This window comes from Macrobrachium nipponense, chromosome 33 (assembly GCF_015104395.2).
Source record: "Macrobrachium nipponense isolate FS-2020 chromosome 33, ASM1510439v2, whole genome shotgun sequence".
NCBI lineage: Eukaryota > Metazoa > Arthropoda > Malacostraca > Decapoda > Palaemonidae > Macrobrachium > Macrobrachium nipponense.
In genome coordinates, this window is record NC_087219.1 from 30775005 (window position 1) to 30800342 (window position 25338).

The 25338-nt window shown below is 33.7% G+C and overlaps 1 protein-coding gene across 1 annotated transcript in view; it reads right to left on the reverse strand.

Annotated features, from left to right (window-relative positions):
• Positions 1-25338, reverse strand: part of LOC135203062 (death-associated protein kinase 1-like) — a gene marked incomplete in the record, with an annotated part of 212619 nt that overhangs the window by 19791 nt on the left and 167490 nt on the right. Inside the window, 13 exon segments of the mRNA XM_064232667.1 lie at positions 6052-6138; positions 11944-12081; positions 12960-13081; positions 13339-13546; positions 14173-14285; positions 14829-15027; positions 15657-15777; positions 17050-17204; positions 17365-17562; positions 18733-18831; positions 19206-19304; positions 20028-20225; positions 21149-21262. Of these exon segments, the coding sequence (XP_064088737.1) occupies positions 6052-6138; positions 11944-12081; positions 12960-13081; positions 13339-13546; positions 14173-14285; positions 14829-15027; positions 15657-15777; positions 17050-17204; positions 17365-17562; positions 18733-18831; positions 19206-19304; positions 20028-20225; positions 21149-21262 (1851 nt within the window).

The window sequence follows — 25338 nt, forward strand, 5'->3', positions numbered from 1 at the left end:
CCACTATCTTAATGAAGAAAACAAGTAAACACAAATACATATAAGACTAAAGCCAACAATTCAGATAATATTCATGAGGACTAAACACAACCCCATGACTTTCACAAATAGCGACATGACTAGTACCAAATGCGTAACAGCACTTTGGAAAAGCATGAACTGGTATACTGTATATCATTATGCTTTTATTAACCTATAAAAAGAGGGACTCATATGTAAAATAAGAAAAAAATTCTACTAAAAGATAATTTCAAAACTAAAATTAATATAAAAATCACTGACAAATCAATCCCTATGGTACAAATGCCTCGACTCTTCATATTAGTAATAACCAAATGTCAAACAAATAAAAGTCAAAAGGACAAAATTATTAAAGGATCCTAAAGGAGATTACCATGAAAAAAGAAAAACAATAGAATTAGGTAGAAGAACAATCTACAGTACTTCTAATATACACAATAAATCTATTGAAAATACACAGTAAAATTCAGGATATTACATACTACTGACTTAATAGATAAAAAGGATATTATTTATTATTTACCTCATTATTAAAAGCAACTAACAGATGCTCAGCTCAAATACCAGTCTATACTCACATATAACTAAGATAACAAGCAATTACTGACAGAAAACAAGGCAGCTCACAGAATGCACTTATAAGCCATGCAAAACTCCAGGTAACCACCACATACAGGTAAGTTACCTTAACTTCTCAGTGAATAAGAACACAATGAATAGTGTGGATGTGAAATGATGATATAGACAAATGCAACAGTATTTAGCAGCATTCGTTGTAGAAGGTGCAGTTTCAAAGAGATCCTAGAGTGCCTTTATGGGAGGAATCTGGTACTCCTGACTCAACACTTCCAAGAGCAACAATGTATGACTATTTGGAATTGTCAGGACAACATTATGACCCATCAATCTTTAAGTAAGTGACATGCAATCATTTCATAATGCCTAACTCAAGGACACTCAAAAAAAAAAACTTCAGACTAAACGAAAATATAAATACAGTAACTGATGTCACTGGGTCATTGTAATTTAATAATTCTGAATAGCATTTTTAAACAAAATTTTCTTTATCATTCATATGGTAAGGAAATTCACAAATGACACAGCTTTATGATTTAGTACAGTACTGCTGAAGTCAATATTTCCAGAGAAATGGTGTCAACTTCACATCTACTTAATTTCAATTCTGTCTATCCACTTACTGTATAACAATTTGTCTGACTGAATTCACTATCCTTGGAAAGTCAAAATCATTTATCACTCAAGGTAGTTTCCTTGGATATACCAAAATACCTCTTCTAACCAGTTTGGTCTCCTATGCACTGCATAAAAGTCACAACATAATTAAGGGAATAAAAATGAACTAACAATAAAAAGAAAAAGTATACATATGTACAGCTGCAATTTGAACAACATATAATAAAGTAACACAAAATAGATGAACAAAACACCGAGGAGTCCCACTTCTGGACAACAGTAAGGTTTGCCTGAGGTAGTCTTCAATGACAAGTGAGAATTGGAGCAAGCCAAGTTGAAGCAGTTGATCAGCTAGGCTATGAGGATACATACCAGAGTGAACCAAAGGCAGAAAGCAAAGCAATTACAGCCAAATGGATACCTTTAGTAATGTCTGCAGTGTTGCATGGTGGAGGAAATAACGCCCACTAAGAAAAGACTTGTTTCCTAACTAGACATTTTCATAACCTACCTACTTCTTTGAGTATTTGTGTTAAATAGACTTTCTGTTCTTTCTGTTCCTGAGTTAAAATTGGCATAAAAATGAATTACTTTTTAACCATTTGCTTTCTACAGTACTAGTCATTTAACTTTCAAGATACCAACAAAATTACTTTCACAGATTTGTTTTCCGTATTTAATAGATGGTGTTGGTTGGAAGTTGGACAAAAGTTGCATTCACAGATTGAGTCATGGGTTATTGGACAAATATTGTGGGTCAGAGAAGTTAACACCAATTTGATGATGAGATATTACTTCAATGCAGAGTTCTTTTTTGGAAACAAATCCACTGCAATTCAACACTTGGTTTAATGTTTTAATTATTAAGGGAGACAAATAATCATTTGACTTAAAATAAACTAGTAGCAATGATATGTACAATATCTACTTCATATTTTTGCTTCTTAATATTGTTAAACAACAATACAAGATGTAAAAAGTAGAAAAACTTTTAACTTTAAAAGCACTAATTTACGACCATCCCTGGATCTTGATTACAAAATCAAGACAAGTGTGCCATAAAATCAAAGACAAACTGAAGTACATAATAGTTTGGAGGTAGTAACTTGCCAGCTTTACAGTGCAAGGAGAGGTCATTTATGCAAAAGCCAGAAAAACCATAGGTGCTACTACTTTTGGTATTCACTGGTAAAGGAAAGTGAACATGAAATACATAGGGCCTAAAAATTCTATTCAAGGTCCTCTAGGATAGAACCAAATTTGTACAAAATATAAGAAACTTCTCTAACTACTGAAAAAATGCATAATCTTCTAAACTAAAGTGACTTTGGTAAAAACTATTTCTGAGGAAGAACATGACACTTTCTACACTAGACAGGAAAAAACTTATGGATATTTTCATTTAAGAAATCTCATATCCTGACACACTCAGGGACTTGGGCATTTCCAAAATCCTCTATTTTCCAGATCATAATAATACCTATTTAGTTTTGAAAATGCAATGATAAAACATGAAAATCCCCTGAACAAAAGCAAAATAGAAGACATGTCTTGGGTGGATAAACATGTCAAACAAGTAAACATTCTAAAACTAAACACAACAAAAAAAAGAACAAAAATAAAATTAGGATAAAACACTGTACCATCTACACTTAATAAAAATTATATACAAAAAGGGTAACATCAATAATATTTAAATGACCAGATTTCTATAAGCACATAAAGTACACCAGAGATCTGCATACTTTACCTAAGATAAATTACATAAAAATTGTAAAAATACAAACTGCAAGATGTTAAAATTCCAGTTTGCTAAATGCATACTTTCCTATTAGTACTACTAAAAATGAAAGTGCTTCATCATCAAACATAAAAATTACACTATATTCTTTCCTTATTTAACATTTTCCAGGCTTAGCTACAATAAGAACAGCTTACATAATTCAAAAATTTTTGCTACATCACATAAAAATCATTTGGGCTAGAGGAGCAATGTAGTAAAACGACTCAAGTACAAGATTATAACTAAATAAGCCATTCCATTTAAATTTGCCTAAAAGAGAGCAAGCCCAAAGGATGACCTGTGCAACACATAAAAAGTAAAGTGAAGTGCTGTTCATGCAAGAGTGCACATGATGGTGAAAAATTGAAAACCTTCTCTTACGCAAATAACCACAAACGCATAATCAGTTTGGTGATATATCAGGCAGCAAAATTCCCAGCCAACATTGGTGTTGGAAAGTGTTTGAAACCTGACTTGGGAAATAAGAATGATGATCCAGTTTAAGGATAAACTCTATAGTAATATCTATACGTATTAGGATCGTCAAGAAGGGGGTTTTGAGTACTCCTCTAAAATCGTGTTAAACACCATATGTAGAACAAAAGAACTCCCTCGTAAGCCATGTATTCTTGATAACAAATGGATATAGAAATCCTGACACACTGTAACTTGTTTTGTTTATCAAAAATCATCTGCAACTTGTCAACTATAGTCTGTACTTGCATGTTTTCTTATTCCATTCTGAAATATACATTTGTGTCAAAACTCAATCATTCTAACCAGAGAACTGATAGCACTTTACTACCAAATGAAATTAAATAAATGTCCTATCTTTGTTTAAAAACTTTTAATGTTTTAAATAAAAAAAAACAATGTTTCACTTCGACATGAATATGTGCTTTTGTAATACTAAAGTTACTGAAAAATAAGCTTGCCTTTAAGGTCATCAGATTAGTGCAGGCTCCTTCAACTTGACAAGGCCAGCTTAATCTAATCCAACTGTCTTATGAACATTTCCATCTATAACACAGTCACTGCTCTGTAAAATGAGTAGCACTGAGTAACTTGCAAACCACAGGCTCTGAAGCTGATAGCATAGGTGTCCAGTGCAAAGTTTCTGGGAGACAACCACACAAAAATCTTCAGACGGTGACTTAAATCGCAACTACCAATAAAATTAGCCAACGAACTCTTTACAATTTCTTTTCCTTACAACAGTGGAAAAATAAAACGGTCCACAAGAATCTGACAATTAGGAAGGGAAGAAGACGAAATAATTCAAAGAGCTCGTTTACAAAGGCAGAAGTTTTCAAGGCCTGGTGGGTAAGTACCCTGATGGTCAAAGTTTGAAAGGAAACAAAAATACACAGGGAGGAGGGTAAAATGAAAAAAATACATGGAGTTCAATATTACTTTCTTAAAACATGAAGTGGTGTATACCTATCTTTCTAAATGCATGAGCTGATCCTCAAAACAAGTTAACAACAGAAAATAATAATAACAATGTTGCTTCAGCCTCGAACATCAGTAAAAGTAAGACAGTGGCTGCACAAGATATACACGTAAAGGCTTTTCCCTGATTGTACTTAATTTTGATCCAACAAGGAACTGGTTTTATTTTCTGATTTATGTTTGTCTGGCTGCTTCCTTGTTTGTTAAAAGATTACACAAAAAGTTGTATGTGGACTTGACAAAATTCCTAGTTGAACAGGAGCCTCATGACTGACAACAAATTATTAGATTCAGGAAGAAATAGGACTACGTATCTTTTGAGAAAAAAAAAGAGAGATCCACTGTGGGGTGGACTGATTACCCTTTGGCAAGTTTTGAAGTTTTCAAATGTACATTACTTTCATTCTTCCAAGGCCCTCAATTAAATTCAAGCTGTTGCAACACAGCAAGAGGATATCTATATTTCTTAATTATTGTGTGCACAGCAAATGATATATGCTTTATGGAAGACAGTCCATCATGGGCACTTAATCATTGTGTGCACAGCAAATGATATATGCTTTATGGAAGACAGTCCATCATGGGCACTTAATCATTGTGTGCACAGCAAATGATATATGCTTTATGGAAGACAGTCCATCATGGGCACTTAATCATTGTGTGCACAACAAATGATAAATGCTTTATGGAAGACAGTCCATCATGGGCACTTAATTATTGTGCACACAGCAAATGATAAATGCTTTATGGAAGACAGTCCATCATGGGCACCTAATCATTATGTGCACAGCAAATGATAAATGCTTTATGGAAGACAGTCCATCATGGGCACTAAGGTGGCTAGCTTTTAATGGTTTGATAAATTACCTTTTCTCAGAGAACAAAGGTAATATAAAAGACATATAATGAGAGAGAGATATTATTCAAAGTTCCTGAAAAGTCAAACATATCACTTTTCATACTGCTAGCACTGCACCATTTTCTAGTAATTTACATAAACATGTAAAACAAAGTATTTATTGCATCATCAGCAAAATATTAAAGTAAAGGCAATTGATGTGTTTTAAGCAGTTTATAATGTTCCAATGCAATAGCCAAACAATAAATCACTATGTCAAAGCAATAGCAATGTGAGAAATGTAATATAATGAAAAAGCTTGAAGCAGTGCTCACAGATGTTCTGTAGTTATAGATGATACATTCAAGGCTTACAACCACTCACACAGAAACCAGTAACATTTCACTTGGTAGGATAATGATCTGGGACTGAGAAACCAAAGAGGTGTTCTTTTGCGGCTGCCCAGATATCAAAATGCTTTTTCAAGACCCACTGAATGTGCTGATTCCTAGACAGTTTCTACTTTCTAGATTTCCATGTGAGCCATGCAGCTAATTCAATACTGGACTACAAAAAGCCTTACAGACATTTTTGTGTTTACAAAACGGGGTGTGTAAACGATACAAGTTAACAAGGATCCTCTTTACAATATTTCTGTATCTCCTATAACTCATGAAATACATGTGACAGTGGAAGGAAGGTGTGGTGATGAAAGACTACAAAATCATAAGAAATAGGCTGTGTAAAGTGTGGTACTCATCACCTCACACGCGTCAGGTTGAAGAATCGTATACCCGTCACCGCTAACAGCCGCTCCAACAGCATACGCCACACTGGCTCCACTCCAGCCCTGCGGCACACGCTCATGCAGTAAAGTTAACCTTCTAATCAGTTTTAAACAGATGAACACCTTCTCTTAATATCCTTCATTACTTGCATGAATATTAGTGAGTCATAAAATGTGCTTAGTGCTTCTGCCTTGTTTCTAGAGAAATCAAACATTTGAAATAAAGCAGTCAAAACATCAGCATAACAATTATTCTGCCCCTGTCTTACAGAAAACATCTTCCAGCTCTAACTTTCATGGTAAATGTATTAATGCTTTTATCACTTGGGAAATTAAAACAAACAAAATCTTCCAACATGCTCCAGTGATCTGTATATATTAGAGTATTTTGGGAATAAAGAAATGACCACTCAACGTAAGCCATACAACAAAACAAAGACTTCAGTTTTCTTACAAATTATTATCAGTTTACAAGCTTAGCACCACAGCCTCATTTTCAAGGCAGCAAATTGAGATTTGCTTTTCTGCAATACAATACACATAACTAGATTCACTAGCCTTCCAACTTATCTGATTTCTTTACCCTTTGACAGCATTATCAAGATGGTTTCTCCTTGGATGCACTAATTATTAGCAACATTGTCTGGATGGTTCTCACTTTGCTACCATCATACAAGTCATAATTTTTGTGGAGAACTTTCTTTAAATTTTGTGTAAAATCCCGTTCAAATTAAGCATGAAATATCAGGTAATTACCGACTGCCATAGACACAATCAGTCATTAATTTTATAGTAGGGTTAGATTTATGAGTCTTTATTCAAACAGTTTCATCATCTGTTCCTATAACAATCCTAAATTCAACTGTAGTAAAGTGTAACTGTATGGAATTAAGGTTAACCATGAAATATCTTGGATCTTACTTAACACCTGATAAGTTTAGGGGCCACAAAGCATGAACCAATTCTAATCTTAATACTAGCACGTAAAAATTTGTAGTAAGGAGAAAAAACTAAAACTGCATTAATAGAGCAAAACCCTACCACTGTCCTAAAACAGAGGTTCATCATGTTATGGAAATAGGTGCTAATTACCAAATATTCTTGCATGAGATTATTTGTGAACTTCTGAATGTGATTTCAGTAACTGAAATTGATTCTGATGTTCAGACTTTACGAACAAGTTAATAAAAACTTTAATTTCTATATAACCTTCCTCAAAAAATAGTTAGTTCAAATAAAAGAGAGTTTACCCATTGGAATAAGACACATACAGTATTTCAATCTTGATAAGTAGAAATTTCTACTTATCTGCATATTGAAAAACTCAAAAAGCCGTGTTTTTTACTTAATAATATCTGAAGTGATAGGAAAAAATTACTTTTCAAACTTTTAACCCATTGTACAAGGCACAAGCACAAAAAATGGACACTTGAGAGAGAAATCTTAAATCCCAGCATTCCACAACTAGGCATTAAGTTAACCTACATTTCTTGAAGGTATTTCAAAAGGTGTTCCTGGCCACAGCGTCAGAACAATAATTCTACAATAGCTTTTTATACAGCATCATAACTTGTTATGCTGAAAAATTTTCATGTGCCAGGCAGAGCCAATGCAACTTACCACACATTATCTATCAATTCAATCAGGAGGCATCTCTATTCCAATGACATATACAGTATATTGTTATGGAAAGAAATAATATTAGTTTGAGTCATTTGCATTCATCAATTCTACATGCTACTGCATGATCTTAAACTACAGTAATCACTGGGGTAAAAATACAGATTAAGAACTTTAACAACCTGGTATGGTCCGTATCTTCAATGACAGCCATTATGGATTTTTTAGTCTGCGGTGAAAACTTAATCGTTACGAGTAAACTGTGTTTTCTGTGTTATTTGTCTGTAACTCAAATGTCAAACCCAGTAATGCACAAAAGATGAAGTTTGTAGCTTATACCTCCATGGCAATATTACAGTATAAAAATGTCATGCACATGATAATTTCCAGACACGTATGCAACAATCAAAACCTGATACAGTAGAGAATAATTTTGGGAGACTTAACAAAAGAGCATTTACATGGAAACAACTAAAACATGCAGTTCATAGATGAGCCAATTAGGGAAGGTGGAATAACTGTTACATACTGATACTTTCATGCCATTATAAAGCATGTACAAATATGATCAAATGGGCATGAAAGAGTACGTGAAAAGGTCTTGCATAGGATACAGAGGAAACTCAAAGATTCAGAGTAACCTACGAAGATCAGAAAATGACTAGAAAAGTGAGCAATCAAAACAAATTTTTAAAGAACTTATCAATTTCTTGGGTATGAAAAATCATCCATGTAACTTGAAAATAAAAAATTCAATTTTTCCAACAAAATCACAAAATACGTATGTAGTGTATGTTATATCAGAATTCACATGTACTAAAAAAAATAAATACTGTACCCTTATACAATGCTTTGCATAACAGTGGATTATTTATAAAACAGCATATGAACAGCACACAAGCTCAATGCATCTAATGTATGACCTGTTAAAATTTCACAACTATAATCTAATGATCATTTACAACTACCTGATGAAAAACAATTGAAATTACCTCAGATCTTACTTTAAGGTTATGAATTACCAGCACAATCACTTTCTTTTTTGGCTTAAAAATATAATATGCCAAAAAATTTTCACCCACTTTTGCAATCATTCCATAACAAAATGTTTGGACATGGGTGAAGAAAAGTTGATGATGATATAAATACAGGGCGCTACTGCACTAAATCATCTTTCAAATAAATACTTCTATACAGCAAATCTTGGAGAAACTTGCTAATGAACAAAAATGATGAATCAAAAACAATAAATTTGGAATTAAAGGCTCACTTAATTCAATGGTATAACAATTTTTTGTTTTCCAGTGTTATCTTTAACTGCATTGTTTGAGACAAAAAATTCAACTCGGCATAAATTTATAACTAGTGAATTTTTATTTATCAGTTTTGCATTTTAATTCTATATTACAAAATGTCTCCAGCTAATGTAATATACAATCCAACTATCATAAATTTTTTTTGGTCTGCAATTCATTAGAGTTCCTGTAAAGCTTTAGATTAAATAATTTGGCTCCAAAAGTGTCTATGGACAAAATTCTTTAAACCTTGCATCTTACACTTATAAAATACTAGGGAAAATTTCATGTTACCTTATTTAAAAAAAAAAAAAAAATTATCTGCCAAATATTACAAATATACTATGTACTTTATTACAAACTCCAACAGATCAAGGATATCACTCAACCTAAAGCCTGTAATCTATGGTTTGCAGCACAACACAGGTATTATAAATTTCAAGAGTATGTACTTCTACCAGCCTCTACTTATAACAAATACCTTGTATCTATGATTATATTTCATCCAGCCACTTTTTTTTTATCATATAAAAATTATCTAAAACCTATACAAGGAGACTTGGGCACCCTTTACCCCTAAACAAAGATGTCTTACAGATCTCACTGTAAGTCTGTGCTACAATCACAACAGCTGACTTAAAAATAATATCCAGCTGGCAAATCCTATTTTAGGTAAAAGAGATTTTTTGGATTTATTTTAGCACAGATTCTTCATACGTATTAACTTTTCCCAGAACTACGAATTTAATGTGCCTGAAATATTTGCCAGACAGCACTATACTGAACAAATATCATTCATCCCTGCAAACTACAGGATGAAAAGTATAAAAATTATGACACCAATGCATTTCGTAAATCCTCACTGAAAGATATTGGTTCTGTGGAAAATTGTAAGCTTTCTCCTTAGTGCTTGTCGCATTTGCTAAGGATCGTGCAGAAGTAGGCAATTACCTGCATATGATAACTGTACAGTAATAGCCTGTGCCAGGAAAGAAGCCAATTCCTAAGCCGTAGGTCTTTGAATTGCTGCTGATGCCATACCAACTACAAAGGATGAACACAGGGTTTAATCCTTGAAAGTTGTAGAAATATCCACAGAGTCCAATTAGTTGTGGATTGCTAATGGGAGAATTCAGCCATACAACTTGCACACAACAGAACAAAAGACAGTATGGCAATGAAACACATTATGAGTTATTCTCTTTCCTAACAATAAAAGTTGTACCAAAAGTTACTCATCAGTATTCTGCCATTAACCATAATTTATTTTCGATTATAAATACATATTCCACAAACATTAGCCTTTTCAAATCTTAACTCCTTTATGGTCATGTCCACTAATAAAATAAATTTTGTCTCATACTCTGCTTTTAAGCATGTGCTCATCATATGCCCTGCAATCTATAGAAATCTCAGGTGGGTAACTGGGTGTTTTTTTTTGAGGTGGTATATACAACCAAAAAAAGTACTTCACTAGTAAACTTGATTTTCCTGTTTTTTTTTAACACTCTGGCTATAAAAAAGTGTAACAAAACAAATAACTTATATTCACAGGAATAGAATCCGAGTTTATGTCTTAAATCTAACATTATTTTTTGTGTCTGTACCATAGAGGAAAGTATACATTCAACAGATTAATAATATGTATTCTATGCATAAAATTGAGGTAATTTGTATGGTATGAAAGTTTTGTATGGACATGTACATATCAATAGCATTCCTAGCCAAAGCACTAAATAAGGATATAGTAGTTGCCAGAGGACTAATGACTATATTTACCTAGCAACTCTAACTAATCTTTATAATACGTACTTAAATGCCTATGACAGCATTATTTTTTCTGAGTTTTCATGGTTTTACTAGAGTTGAAAACCTATTAATGAAATTCCTGTAATACATTAAAATCATTACTTTATGTAGCTTCATGATTTCTGAAAGATGCAAGCATATAACATTTTGAAAAAATTATCCACTCCTAAAAATATAAACAAAGTCATTTCATAGTTTACTATAAGGAAGCAATCACCTCAGGTAGAATAAAGTTAGGGAGCTGCATTAAGAGGCAATGAAGTGCTGTTATGACTTCTTGTCTTACATCAAATGAAGATCTTCAACATAAGCATTGCTGAACAACTCCCATTACTTCATTACTCTTGTAGTGCAAATCTAATTTTTCATTCCCAATCAGTATGATGTGCTTGCTTCACTTAAAAGACTTGAAAGAGCATGTTATATATGTATGATTAATCTAAATCACAGGCTTAGCATTTATCAACTTTAGTGCCAGATAGTCTATCCTATGTTTGGTTTGAACACTATCTTATCAGGTATCTGTGATTACTGCACACCCAAAAACACAGTATGAAACTGACAAATTTCTTTTCCTTTGAAAACAATGGCTCTCTGGCTCTACTGCTCGATAAAATTTACTGTACTATTTGCATATTAATGACAAAAAATTGAACAAGTATTTGAGATACACAGGAGAGACCCTACCAGCAATGATAAGTTAAAAACCTCTGAAAAAGAAGCATAACCAATCATAATAATATATGGAACAGCAAATACCACTCACGCACGACTTGTGAAGTATAGTATTGTGTGCCCCTACTTGCATTAAAAACGAAGCCTTGCTAGTAATGAGCAAGTTACTTTCAACAGTAATTAGTGTTAAACACAGTATTCAAGTGTGTTAAGACTTAATATAAAGGAAAGTACTGCTGTAAATATCAGTATTTTTTACAGCTTTTCAGGAACTACTCTTTTTAAGAAATGAGTCTCACAAAAATAACAGGGCAAACTAAGTACAATAACTGAAAATGAACTTACATTTTCTACAAAATATATTTCCGATTTCCCGGTGATTTTGGAAATCTGATGACATTATTCTGACATGTTATGATCCTGAAACTCCTAAGTAAAATTTCCTTACAGTGGATAGTAAAATCCTTACCTGCGTAACTTTAGCTTTGCAATCTGCTAAGTATTGCTTGATGGCACGAACAGCATTCGACCCAGGGGCTGTGGCATCCATCACATAAACGATATCATGAAGTTCAAATACATCGCCAAAAAGATTTAGTAACTTTTCCTGAAGAACGAGAAGAGAGAGCAGCTTTTATTAAACATATCCAACCCCGGAGGACGTTTTTAATTAAAACATATCTAAGCCCTAATACTTGGTACAAAGTCATAGGAATCTACAAGGCTTATTACGTCACCAAATTAGACCTCTATATCATGCGTGCTATGGATCAACGTTACTTATTTTAAATTTATTAGCATGATTAAACTGTTCAATAAAAATTTTGCAAGAGCCCACTTTATAATAACGGTGTCAAATGGTGTTATTAAATAAAATTGGACATTATTCACTGGCACACAAAAATTTAGCAAATCTTGCTAACTTCATTTTGGTATAAACTTGGATTTGCACACGATTTTATATCACTGAAACTCTGGAAAAGTGTTACAAGAAGGATAAAATTATAACATTATTACTGCAACCAAAACTAACTGTGCACTATATAGTAACTACTGCATTTGCCTTTTATTAGAAGATACCTTTCATATTTTGGTCTTCTTCCCTACCTTGAAACCCTACCTTTATTGATATTTCTCTCATGATTCTTGCTATGAAGTGTTAAAAAAAATTGGTAAAATTGGTGTATGTTACACCTTTGACACATTCATGACTTTACAATAATAATTACTAAAGTCTGGTAACCCAGGAATGCCTTAGCATCTCTTAATAACCTGGCAATTTTCAGCAAGAATGTCCCACATCATCTGGATCAGCAAGGTCATATAATAGTACTGTACAGAATACCCGTGTCACACTATCATGTCAGTATACGTACTGGAGAAAACACCTGCAGTACTGTAATGTTTATTTCTATAAAAATACTACCTGGCATTTTGAGGCTACTTTTATAAACATTACAAATGTAGTATTTGCTAAAAACTGACCTGAAGTAAGTGAACTTGCGGGGCAACAAAATCTCCCTGGGCATTGCGATGACACTGCGCAGAGTCTGCATGTGTTCCGACTAGAGCCACCTTAGCAGCTTTGCTGGGTTTACCTCTGAAGTCTGTCACAAAAACCAAATACTTTTTACAAGACTTGTTTTATGAATTAAGATCAATGTCTGAGGTTTGGACGTACAAGAGCTCTCACATTTTCCACAGAATCTAGACAAATATTGCCCAAGGAGTAGTACTGATGGAGATTTAGAAAGCTACCAATATTTCATGCAATACACATAAAAGCAAGAGTAATAAACCTGACATATAAAAGCAATGCCGTTTTATAACAAAAAGTCATTAAGGTAAAAAAAATAAAACTTACTTAGAGGCTCCATTGGTGGGATACGGGCTTGTAAAAATGATAACCAAAACGAACACTGTTGAAGCTGAACATCAAAAGGCTGATTGAGAGAGAAGACAATGAGGTGGGCACATGAAGTGTTTCCAATGAAGTGGTCATACACAGGGAAGTAGGCCTCATGACCAGAAAACTCCCATAACGATAATTCTCCAACACCTGATATGTTGACCTGTCAAGAAAACGCATTACAAAAATCAGATGGAAGTTAGTAACTTTTCCTTACTTTGAAAAATAATCTTATATTTATAAACTAAGAGTTTAACAAAAATTTACTTTAATGATACTTAGCTGGAAAAGAGAAAGACAACACAGAGACAGTTAGTTTCAGATGTCATGAGTAATGATGGACAGTTAAAGAAGTATAAGATACGGATGAAGGAGAACGAAGACCGGTAAGAAGGTATAAAAAAATCATAAGAAATGTGTAAAATCATTAACGATGAGAACAAATGATGAAGACAATTACAAAAGACCTATCATCACAGTATGACATCTACATGATAAAAGATAATACATTATGGGATCTTTTACTGCACATAGACACCAAAGGCCATTAAAATACAGGCAGTATAAAAAAATCATTTGAATATATCTCTATAAAACAGGGAAACTACATAAATAACTTAAAAGTCTTTAAAGGTTCTATACATAATTAGTATGCCTAAAACAGTTAGGTACGTAGTGTCAATACGAGTGCATTTATCTGTAAAAATTTAATATTCATGGTGCTTATCCTTTGGCATCAGATATGTAATGAGGCATCTAAAAAAGATAAAAAAATTAAATAAGACTTACCTGTTGTACATCTATGCCCTTTGTGTAGTTTTCACAAGGCTCAAATGTAAGGGAATTCTGCCGAGAGCTCAAAGGGGACTCCATTTCATAATGGCCCTTCATGACAGAAGAACCTGAAATAAAAAAATACCTCTTAAATGGCAGTCTAATCTCATTGATGAACTTGTGATTCAGTGAAATTATTCATGGAAGAATTCAGTGAAATTATCTATAGATGAATTTAAACAGTCACTATCACTGCAAAGTTAAGAGATGACCTAACGTTAGTAAAAGGAAGCCGAGTGGTTTTGGTTTAAATACACATACATAATACATGTAGTGTGTGTTGTGTTGAATAACTGTGAGACTAGAAAGTTGTGAAAGATAACATGATGAAAGATATTGTTAAACTATTTGAAACTGGTAATAGACAGGGCAATGTGAATTAGTATATGCTATGCATGAACAAACTTCAAAACTGGCTAGAAGTCTGCACACTAATTGTAACATTATTTAATATACCTTTACTTCCTCACATTTCTAACTCAATGTTCTCCAATACAGTTACTGCATAGCATGTTCCTTTTATTAAGAAAAATACAATATTACATATAAAAAATATCCTAGGCGACTGTAAATGTAAAAGATTCAGGTATTAAAGAATGGAAAACACTTACTCTTCCCAATTGATCCAATCGAAGTAGTAGAGGTGCTGCTTTTACTTCTCCTAAAGAAAGAAGAAAAGTACCCTGTCTTGAGTGTTTCTACCAGCGCCGTTTTCCCTGAGCCTGACTGACCAAAGATCTTCACTTTGATTCTTGGAATAGATGAGGGACTTGGAATAAGTTGTTGGATGTAGTCTTCTCTCTGCTGCTCCTGAATGTGGAAATAATGACCAAAGTCAAAGGTATTACTGGAAGGCTGATAAATAACTGCAAACATATGAATTTAGTAGATAAATTTTAATTTCCCAATGCAACCATAATGGAACCACCCACATTCTGGACTGGTATACACGACTTTCTTCTTCTCTCAGTCTTAAATTTCTCAAATTCATAAACAAAACTACACTGAAAACAATTAGTGAGGCATCCTGCAACACCATCCAAGACAATTGTAATGTACCTGCATGCTTTCAAAGGCATATCAGATCTTTTATCATTAATAAACCTGTGAGAGATTAAATCGAAAACCATTAATCCATTATTGCTATAGCCTTAACAATCAAGTTTTATAGCTGCAAACACCCATGGTAAAGAACTTGCTACTCAAAGTCTCAGATCAGTGTAACAGCATCTTTTGTTTTCCTTCATAACAACTATGCCTGATCACATAAAAAAATGTGCAACGAATGAAAAAACTACACACTGATATACAAAACATACCAATATTTCTGATCACATTAAAATTGATTTAAAAATTCTAAAAATTATGTATCCAAATATACGACTTAAAAACATGTGCAAGAATTAAAAAAATCTCATAAATCTCAATGAAACACTTACACCTCGAAGCTTATTCAGCAGATCAGCAATATCATCATAACCTTGTGCCATAGCAGATACCTCTGCAAGGATACCATCGCGACTCTTTTGTTCTACAGTGCAACCTGCTAGACACAAGCACCTAAAATGCACAAAGTCAAAAATATAGTTATTGCTGGGAAATTACAATAGCTTACAATATTTGCCCATAATTTTGAATACTTTATGTAGCTTCTACTCTACAGGAGGAATGGAGACCATAAACTGGGAAACCAAACTAATTCATATTAAAGGACTATTACAATATAACAATACCTTTAGATAACAAATATTTACTGTAACATGTATAAGTATTACTTAGATCAAATATTGATTTGCCTGGTATATATATATTAGGGCCAAGAACTTGATCCTTCTAACTGATTATTATTATTATACAGTACACTAATAGTACCATCAGCAAAACTACATTAACAGAAAACAACTGTTCAGAGCAAAAAATCTCTGCAATGCAGGCATTTAAAAAATAACCTAACCAAAGTTAACAGGAAAATAGGTAAAACAGGCGTGGATAAAACCTGAAAAGCTTTGAAAGTAAGCTTTACCCCACATTCATAAATACAGTAAGTTGAACGAAAGCAGGGAGTGGAAAAGTAATATTGTACACAATAACTTTAGTTCTAAGTTATGTAGAAAAAACAACCACTTGCCACAAACATACTATTTCCATTACATCATTGTTTATTAGTTTCTTGTATGATTCATTTATGTCAAGTTCTTTCTGTGCTTCTGTGGCTTTCTTTGTTTGGCTCAGCTGAACACTAAAATTTGAGAGTGAGGCGTTTGTCACATGACTGCCTTTGTTACTGTCTCTATTTTTTGAACTAGTAATTTGTTTGCATTCAATATGAAATGATTATGTTGGGAGAACTTACAATTTGGAAGGCATGAAACCTAAACTGGAAGGAAGATTGAATATAATCACTAGATTGTGGGAGTCTTAAAAATTTCTTTCCTCTTCCCCCTGCCCTCTGTTGTAAAACATCTATTGTTTACTGAAATGTGCAAAGTTAAGTGTGTATGCATGTCTTAACTAGGAGTGTTTGTAGTTTAAAAAGGAAATAAAAACAAGGAAAACTCCATTCAGTCTCTTTTGATCTATTGCACTGTCTTCATTATAAAGTTTTTTTGTGTCATCTATCATTTTCAAACACATTAATGGTTAGCAAAATACACTAATGCAAGTATATTGTACATATGTATAAGTTGAATAAAAGGGACAGGTTGTAATATATTACTTTAAGTAGTCTTTTGATTTTAAGTTATCTAAATGAGTTATCATGGGTAATAACAGTTAACAGTACTTACATCTGCCTCAATTTAAAAGAGTAAATAGAGACCACCTTTTACTAACCTGACAACTTCCGTGTGGCCATGCTTAGCTGCTAAATGGAGTGGGTAAAGGCCAGCCTTGTTAGGCACATCTACACTACACCCGAAGGCACAAAGTGTCTGAGCCAATGCTAAAAGCCCCTCTCTTGCAACAATATGTATTGGAGCTTCTCCCATCTATAAAAAGAATAAACAATTATTATGTCTTACAAATTTATCAATGTTAGTAGTCAGTTATCCAATAACTCATCAATGTTAGTAGTCAGTTATCCAATAACTCATCTAGCTCCAGGTATTCAGTTAATAACAAATAAAAAGTGGCGAGACGAAAATTTACATCATCTGTTATGTCTGTGTTAGCACCAGCATGCAGGAGAATCATGGCAGCCTGGGTGTGGTGGCGAGCCAATGCATGATGTAGTGGCGTGGCTCCATGGCCATCCTGAGCATCCACGCAGGCTCCAGCTCCAACCAATCCCCGAACACACTCGACATGGCCCCGACCACTAGCTATGTGTAGTGGGGTCTGGATTTCCTGATGAAGAAAATGCAGAATTCAGCAATGTACAAAAACAGGTCACCCAAACAATGATGAAAGAACAAAATATGTTTAAGAAGTCTTGAAACTTACTTGCACTAGTTAAAAGCATGTTTATAATAGCAGTCAATCAGTAAATTCACCAAGGAACCATAAGTACAAACCACTGCATTACTAGCCTACCACTGTCGTAAAAAGAATAATGCACTGAGAATATTACAAAAATATGGTCTTTTTTTTCTCCCATGGGATGCGAGATTCACCAGAAGGGAGCTTTTAACATTAAAATCTTTCTCACATCCAATCTGTAATGATAGTCACTCTGTAGGTGGTCCTGCCTTCTAACTTTTATCCATTTCCTCTGCTCTTTTTCACAACTATCTCCAACTCCATTAACTTTGTCATAATTCAGATTTTTGCTCGATTTGATGAATAAATCCTTTGGATATTCTGTACCATGTTAGTCAGTATATGGACCTTATTTACATCTTTTCTTATTCCTTTCCCAATAAGACCACAGACAAGTAGATGTTCTTCTCTATTAAGGTAATGTTTAGTGAAGTACTTTGTAAAAATAGAAGCCATATCTTTACATATTCTCTAATCTTTAGCTAAACATAGAAGCATCACAGAGACCTGAAGGGCACACCGCACTTAAAGTGGATCTCTCACTTCAGAGAACAATGAAAATATACCATTCTTGGTGGACGTTCAGTTGGAAATATGTACTATACCGTCATACGGATGTGATAGGCTATATGTATTAAAAATATTTAAATTAGTTCTTAATAGGCTAGGAGAGAGAGAGAGAGAGAGAGAGAGAGAGAGAGAGAGAGAGAGAGAGAGAGAGAGAGAGAGTAGAACTGCTCCTTCATGACAATCACTAGGACTATAAGTAGTGAATGATGTCTTACTCTTTGCTCTATTGTTCTTCATATACTAACTATGGGTATCTATACTATGCCGTCCAATCCTTCTGCAACTAATCTTACCTGACAAAACAACTGTTTGACACAAAAACATCAAATTAAAACGTCAAGAAATCTGCAAAAAAGACTTGCCAGAGTGAAAGCAGAAATCAAAGGCTTTATTTGGTAAATTATTACTGTTTACATCAATGTTTGAAAATGAACTGTTTAACAAACAACAGACTTTCCTCCCACTTACCTTATCAGTGAGTTCTGTGTTTGCCGATGCAGAGCAAAGGTGATGGACAATACGTGGGAAGCCGTGCCAAACGGCGATGTGCAGCGCTGTCTCTCCGTGCTAATTCAACAACACATTCAAACAAACACTCAGTGCAAGAAATATCAAAAGCCACACAACACGTCAGTGCAGTGCAGTTCAGTGATTGATCTTTTACAGGCTAATTCATTGATATGATTCTACTTAATAGGTGATGTATCTAATAGTGGATCATGACTAAATCATAACTGCTATGATGACATGACATGGCAAATAACTGAGTCTCTCTCTTGACTAACAAATGTATATACTAAGATTTAAACAAAGATTAGTTAGGTACAAAATTAAATAATAATATTTTACACACTAAATCATATCACTTTGTAACATTTCAAAAATGGCTAAGAAGCATAACCTAGAAACTAAAAACCCCAAAAATGAAATAATGGACTTACATCATCCTGAAGGTCAATATTCATGTTACAAAGGCACAGGTTTTGAACGACAGTTGTGTGGCCATAGCGGCACGCAACATGAAGACACGATTCCCCATTCTGAAAAGAAAATTATCGACTTGAACTGACACATTTAATCTGAGGTTCTTGAATCCTTCACATACTCTGTATTTCTAGTATTTCTAAACTACTAAGACAACCAATCAGATTTGAGTTAGTTTTCCCTTACTATTAATAACTTTAAAATATATGTATGTTACTATACTTATTATCTACCAATATCTATTTAGGAAGACACCTACTAGTTTCTATAGTGGTGTATAAATGTGCTTCCAGAATTACTATGGAAGCAGTAACTGTACAACTGGGCATTTGGAAAATAATCATACAGGTATGAAATGGGAATACTATTAAAAATTGGGTGAATTATCAAGAGTGCAATGGTATTCTATATTTTCAATCAGTCTTACAAATACTATAACTAATTCTGGTGAAAAACAATCCACAATATCAGTTAAGTATCTATATAAAACATATATAAAAAGAGAGTTTTAGAGAACCTGCTCAATTCTCATTATCAAGAGACTGTTTAGGAGAACTGAGCAAGTTCTTGAACACTCTTGTTGTATAAATGTTTTTAATATATATTTACAATGATGTCATTGTGGATTACTTCACCATTTCAAGTGACTCATGCAATCATAAGATTTTTATAAATCAGTATTGGTAGTGCCATATCTTAATCATCAGTTTTTATCAGTTTCGTATGTAGACGGCGAAGCATTAAAAATAATGTAGTAATCATTAGTGCAAATACCATACCTTATTTTGAGCATTAATTTGTGCTCCTTGTTCTATGAGAAAAGCAATGACTTGAGCATGGCCCTGCCTGGCAGCCCAGTGAAGCGGAGTATCTCCCTGGGCGTCAGTGGCATCTAGAGCACCACCTTTCTTTACCAGAAATTTCAGAGCCTCCAACTGGCCCAGACCACAGGAAAGGTGAACGGCGCTCTCGCCATGCTGAGAATGAAATATGTATACAAAAATTCATTATTTTTGCAAAATTTCTCGCAATGTAAAGCCTCATTAATGTACTATCACCTTAAATAAGAAGAGTCTGCCATTATGTAAAATGGAGCTGGAGCAATACAGACCATAAGTCATAAATGGTTTGAATAACTGGGTTTAGCAGTCCCAAAAATTGTTTTATTGACAATGATCATAGCTGTCACATAATGGGTTGAATAAGAGAAACTAAACAATCAAAATTTGGGTGGAATAAGAAAGATCTTGTATATCACAAAATGAGTTCAAAGATTTTAGCTATCATACACTGACTCAAAACAAGAGCTCGTAGCATGACTATCACAAAACTACGACAACACAATACGTACAGCTTGAATGATGAAACGCATAAGAGTTAAAAAATATTTTGGATAACATATATATAACCTCTGATCTTAGGATAAAAAATTGAATTGAAAAGCAATCACAAATATAGTTAGCTTTGTCATTACTTTACATGTAGCTCTTCTGTACCCTCAGACATTAATCAATAAATACCTCTTAATATGATAAATGCATGTACCTGACTAAGATTCAAAACTACGCATTTGACCTTGACACATTGTTTCTTTCTTGCTCACAAGCCCACAATGCTTACATTGCAAACTTTCAAGAAATGGTGATAGTCTTCATTTTGCTACATAGTATCCAATATCAAATAGATAAAACAAAAAAAAGGTGATAACACAAATAGAAATACAAAAGTTAAAATATTTGTGGACCCCATTTAAGTATAATTTTACTATAGATTTCCTGCTACATTATTCTGTAAGTCATTGCTTAGGTGGACTAACAGATGCATGCTTCATTCAAATCAAGAAAAATACTAAATAGCATAAATGAAGGAGATAAAGGGAAGCACAATCACTGAACCATACCTTGTTGGCCATGTTCACGTCGATGTTTTGTGCGACGCTAAACAGCTTTTCCAACCCAGGCAAGTTGCCCTCTTCCACGGCAGCCACAATTGCAGATAATACAAAACTAGCATCCTGAAAGAAACAGAGAAATCACATTAATTTTTTGTTCTTACATGAGACACCCACAAATATATATATATATATATATATATATATATATATATATATATATATATATATATATATATATAATATATATATATATATATACACACACACTATATATATATATATATATATATATATATATATATATATATATATATATACATATATATCATAGATATTATTAATATATATAATATATCAAATATTATATTATTATAATATATTATTATATATATATATATAATATATATGTATATTTATATATATTATATTATTAATATACATACATATATATATATATAATAAAAATATACACGTAATTCAATTATAAGCTGCCGCCACAGCAAATGTTTAAAAGTAAAAAACAACCGAGTGCCCCAAAAAGTTATGTAAAATACATATAGTATATAATTATGTGTGTGTGTGTGTATGTAAATGCACTCGTCTGTATCCAGTGAATAATGTTTCAGTTTATTATAATACAGCAAACAAATTTGTGTACAATAAATTTTCCCTTTACGCACAAAAATGTATAAAACTCTCTTTCAGAAGATTGCAGATTCTCATTCCATCCAGTCAATAACATTCCAAATTCTCACTCATTTGCAGTGGAAAACGTTCCAGGTCCTTATTTCTTTGTAGTTAATAATATTCCAGACCCTTTCACCTCCCAGTTAATTATATTCCAGACTTTACTCTCCCCCTACAGATACCATTTCCAGAATTTAAAAGTTGTTGATATTCCAGGTGCCATCCAACAATATTCCAGAAACTTCTTCACCTTCCTAACGATACAATTCCACAATAATCATTCCAATCAATAATGTATTAAATTCTTCGCCTCTTCCAGTGAATACCGTTCCAAGTTCTTGTTCGTGTCTGGTCGATGGGAGCGGAATTCCTTATTCCATGAAATTCTTCTTCCATTCCATTTCACAACATATAAACATATCTGATTATTGTTTTCTCTAACTTGACAATTTTCCATATATATCTATTGATTTCAGTTGATATCCTAAATATGTACTTGCTACTTTCCATCAGTTAAAAAGATACAAAAACTAATCAAACTAGTAATATAAAATATAAATAAGCAGTCATGTTACAATAACAAAAGGATTTTGCCATTCTCTCTCTCTCTCTCTCTCTCTCTCTCTCTCTCTCTCTCTCTCTCTCTCTCTATAATGGATAACAATCAATGCATTTATCACACACACATTATCAATTCATAGTCAAGCATACAATATCACTTAAATTTTTAATTTACAAACATACGCGGGGAATAATGTATTCAAAGCACAAAATAGCATATATTTAAAATCAAATAATAACCGCACATACAACACACTAACACACAAATATTCACTCAAAATGAAATACACAACATCTATTGAACATCAAATACGAAAACATATCTATTCAGAGTGAAATATACACAGAGCATTCTTTCAAAATCAAACACAAACATAGCATCTAATCAATATATTAGTCAGGTGTTGAGAGAGAGAGAGAGAGAGAGAGAGAGAGAGAGAGAGAGAGAGAGAGAGAGTAGGAACAACAAAAGTCCCTCACAGAAATCGCCTCTTCTGATGTTACCAACATCAACACGAACGAACACGAACGAGCGACAGCGCGCCTGATCAATACACTTTACACCTACGAGAGAGAGAGAGAGAGAGAGAGAGAAGAGAGAGAGAGAGAGATGAAATCAGCATAGACTAAAATACAGAATTAGAAAGAAGTTATGGGGGGAGAGAGAGAGAGAGAGAGAGAGAGAGAGGGGGGGGGGAGGTCTCGCTTGGGAAAGTTTCATAACAAAAGGCGGTGGTGGTCTCATATTTTTGTCGAATAACATAAGCTATACATATCCTCTCGTCGCCAAATAACTGGGTATTATTATTATTATTCGGCTTTCAGCTTATAGAGTCGCCTGCATTCTTCTCCTTATAATTAAATCTATTCTCCGGCAGGATATAAAGAATATAATAAGAATGTCGTCGAAACACTAATTGATATCAATGAAAAGAGGGACCCATTATTATTAATTATTATTATTATTATTATTATTATTATTATTATTATTATTATATCATGGCTTTCGATTTCCGTGTATTTACGCTACAGCTACAACCATCCATTAAATCATTATTATTATTATTATTATTTTGGCTCTATCACAGTCCTCCAATTCGACTGGGTGGTATTTATAGTGTGGGGTTCCGGGTTGCATCCTGCCTCCTTAGGAGTCCATCACTTTTCTTACTATGTGTGCCGTTTCTAGGATCACACTCTTCTGCATGAGTCCTGGAGCTACTTCAGCCTCTAGTTTTTCTAGATTCCTTTTCAGGGATCTTGGGATCGTGCCTAGTGCTCCTATGATTATGGGTACGATTTCCACTGGCATTTCCCATATCCTTCTTATTTCTATTTTCAGATCTTGATACTTATCCATTTTTTTCCCTCTCTTTCTCTTCAACTCTGGTGTCCCATGGTATTGCGACATCAATGAGTGATACTTTCTTCTTGACTTTGTCAATCAACGTCACGTCTGGTCTGTTTGCACGTATCACCCTATCCGTTCTGATACCATAGTCCCAGAGGATCTTTGCCTGATCGTTTTCTATCACTCCTTCAGGTTGGTGCTCGTACCACTTATTACTGCAAGGTAGCTGATGTTTCTTGCACAGGCTCCAGTGGAGGGCTTTTGCCACTGAATCATGCCTCTTTTTGTACTAGTTCTGTGCAAGTGCCGGGCATTCACTTGCTATGTGGTTTATGGTTTCATTTTTCGTATTGCACTTCCTACATATGGGAGAGATGTTATTTCCGTCTATCGTTCTTTGAACATATCTGGTTCTTAGGGCCTGATCTTGTGCCGCTGTTATCATTCCTTCAGTTTCCTTCTTTAGCTCTCCCCTCTGTAGCCATTGCCAATTGTCATCGCTGCTAGATCTTTAGTCTGTCTCATGTATTGTCCGTGCATTGGTTTGTTGTGCCAGTCCTCTGTTCTGTCTGTTTTTCTCCTGTCTCTGTATATTTCTGGGTCTTCGTCTACTTTTATTAGTCCTTCTTCCCATGCACTCTTTAGCCACTCGTCTTCACTGGTTTTCAGATATTGCCCCAGTGCTCTGTTTTCGATGTTGACGCAGTCCTCTATACTTAGTGGTCCTCTCCCTCCTTCCTTTTGTGTTATGTATAGTCTGTCCGTATTTGCTCTTGGGTGTAGTATAACAAGTATTATTATTATTATTATTATTATTATTATTATTATTATTATTAGCACAGAAAATTTCTCTGAAATCCAAGGAATGAGCGAATAATAAAAAAAAGTCCGTATGTGTCACGCGACCTCATTCAGAAACAACACAAAGATATCCTCATAAACACGCAACTTGTCTACTTGAGAGAGAGAGAGAGAGAGGAGAGAGAGAGAGAGAGAGAGAGAGAGAGAGAGAGTTCCACTCTCAATAGATATTGTTTTAAACCATTCAAAATTCACAAAATGTACGTATTCCTTTACACCATATCAGAGAGAGAGAGAGAGAGAGAGAGAGAGAGAGAGATGCAATGACAAAAGAATTTACAACACAAACTGCTTATCTTTAAAAAATATCAATAACAAAAACAAGTCTTCATACCTAATTTTGAGAGAGAGAGAGAGAGAGAGAGAGAGAGAGAGAGAGAGAGAGAGAGAGAGAGATAGTATTATTTATGTAACATTGCAAAGTTTCACAAGCAAACCTCCTCGGGTCTTGAACGTAATTCAAGGAGATGATGCCAATGGAAATATCGCTAGGTAAGCAATTTGCTGACCTTCAGAAGATATGAGAGAGAGGAGAGAGAGAGAGAGAGAGAGGAGAGAGAGAGACGAGGAGAGAGAGAGACTATTATATATTATAATATTATTATAATATATATATATATATATATATAATATATATATATAATATAGTATATATATTTATATTTGTATGTATGTGTGTATGGGTATATATATATATATATATAACTATAGTATTATATATTATAGTAATATATCT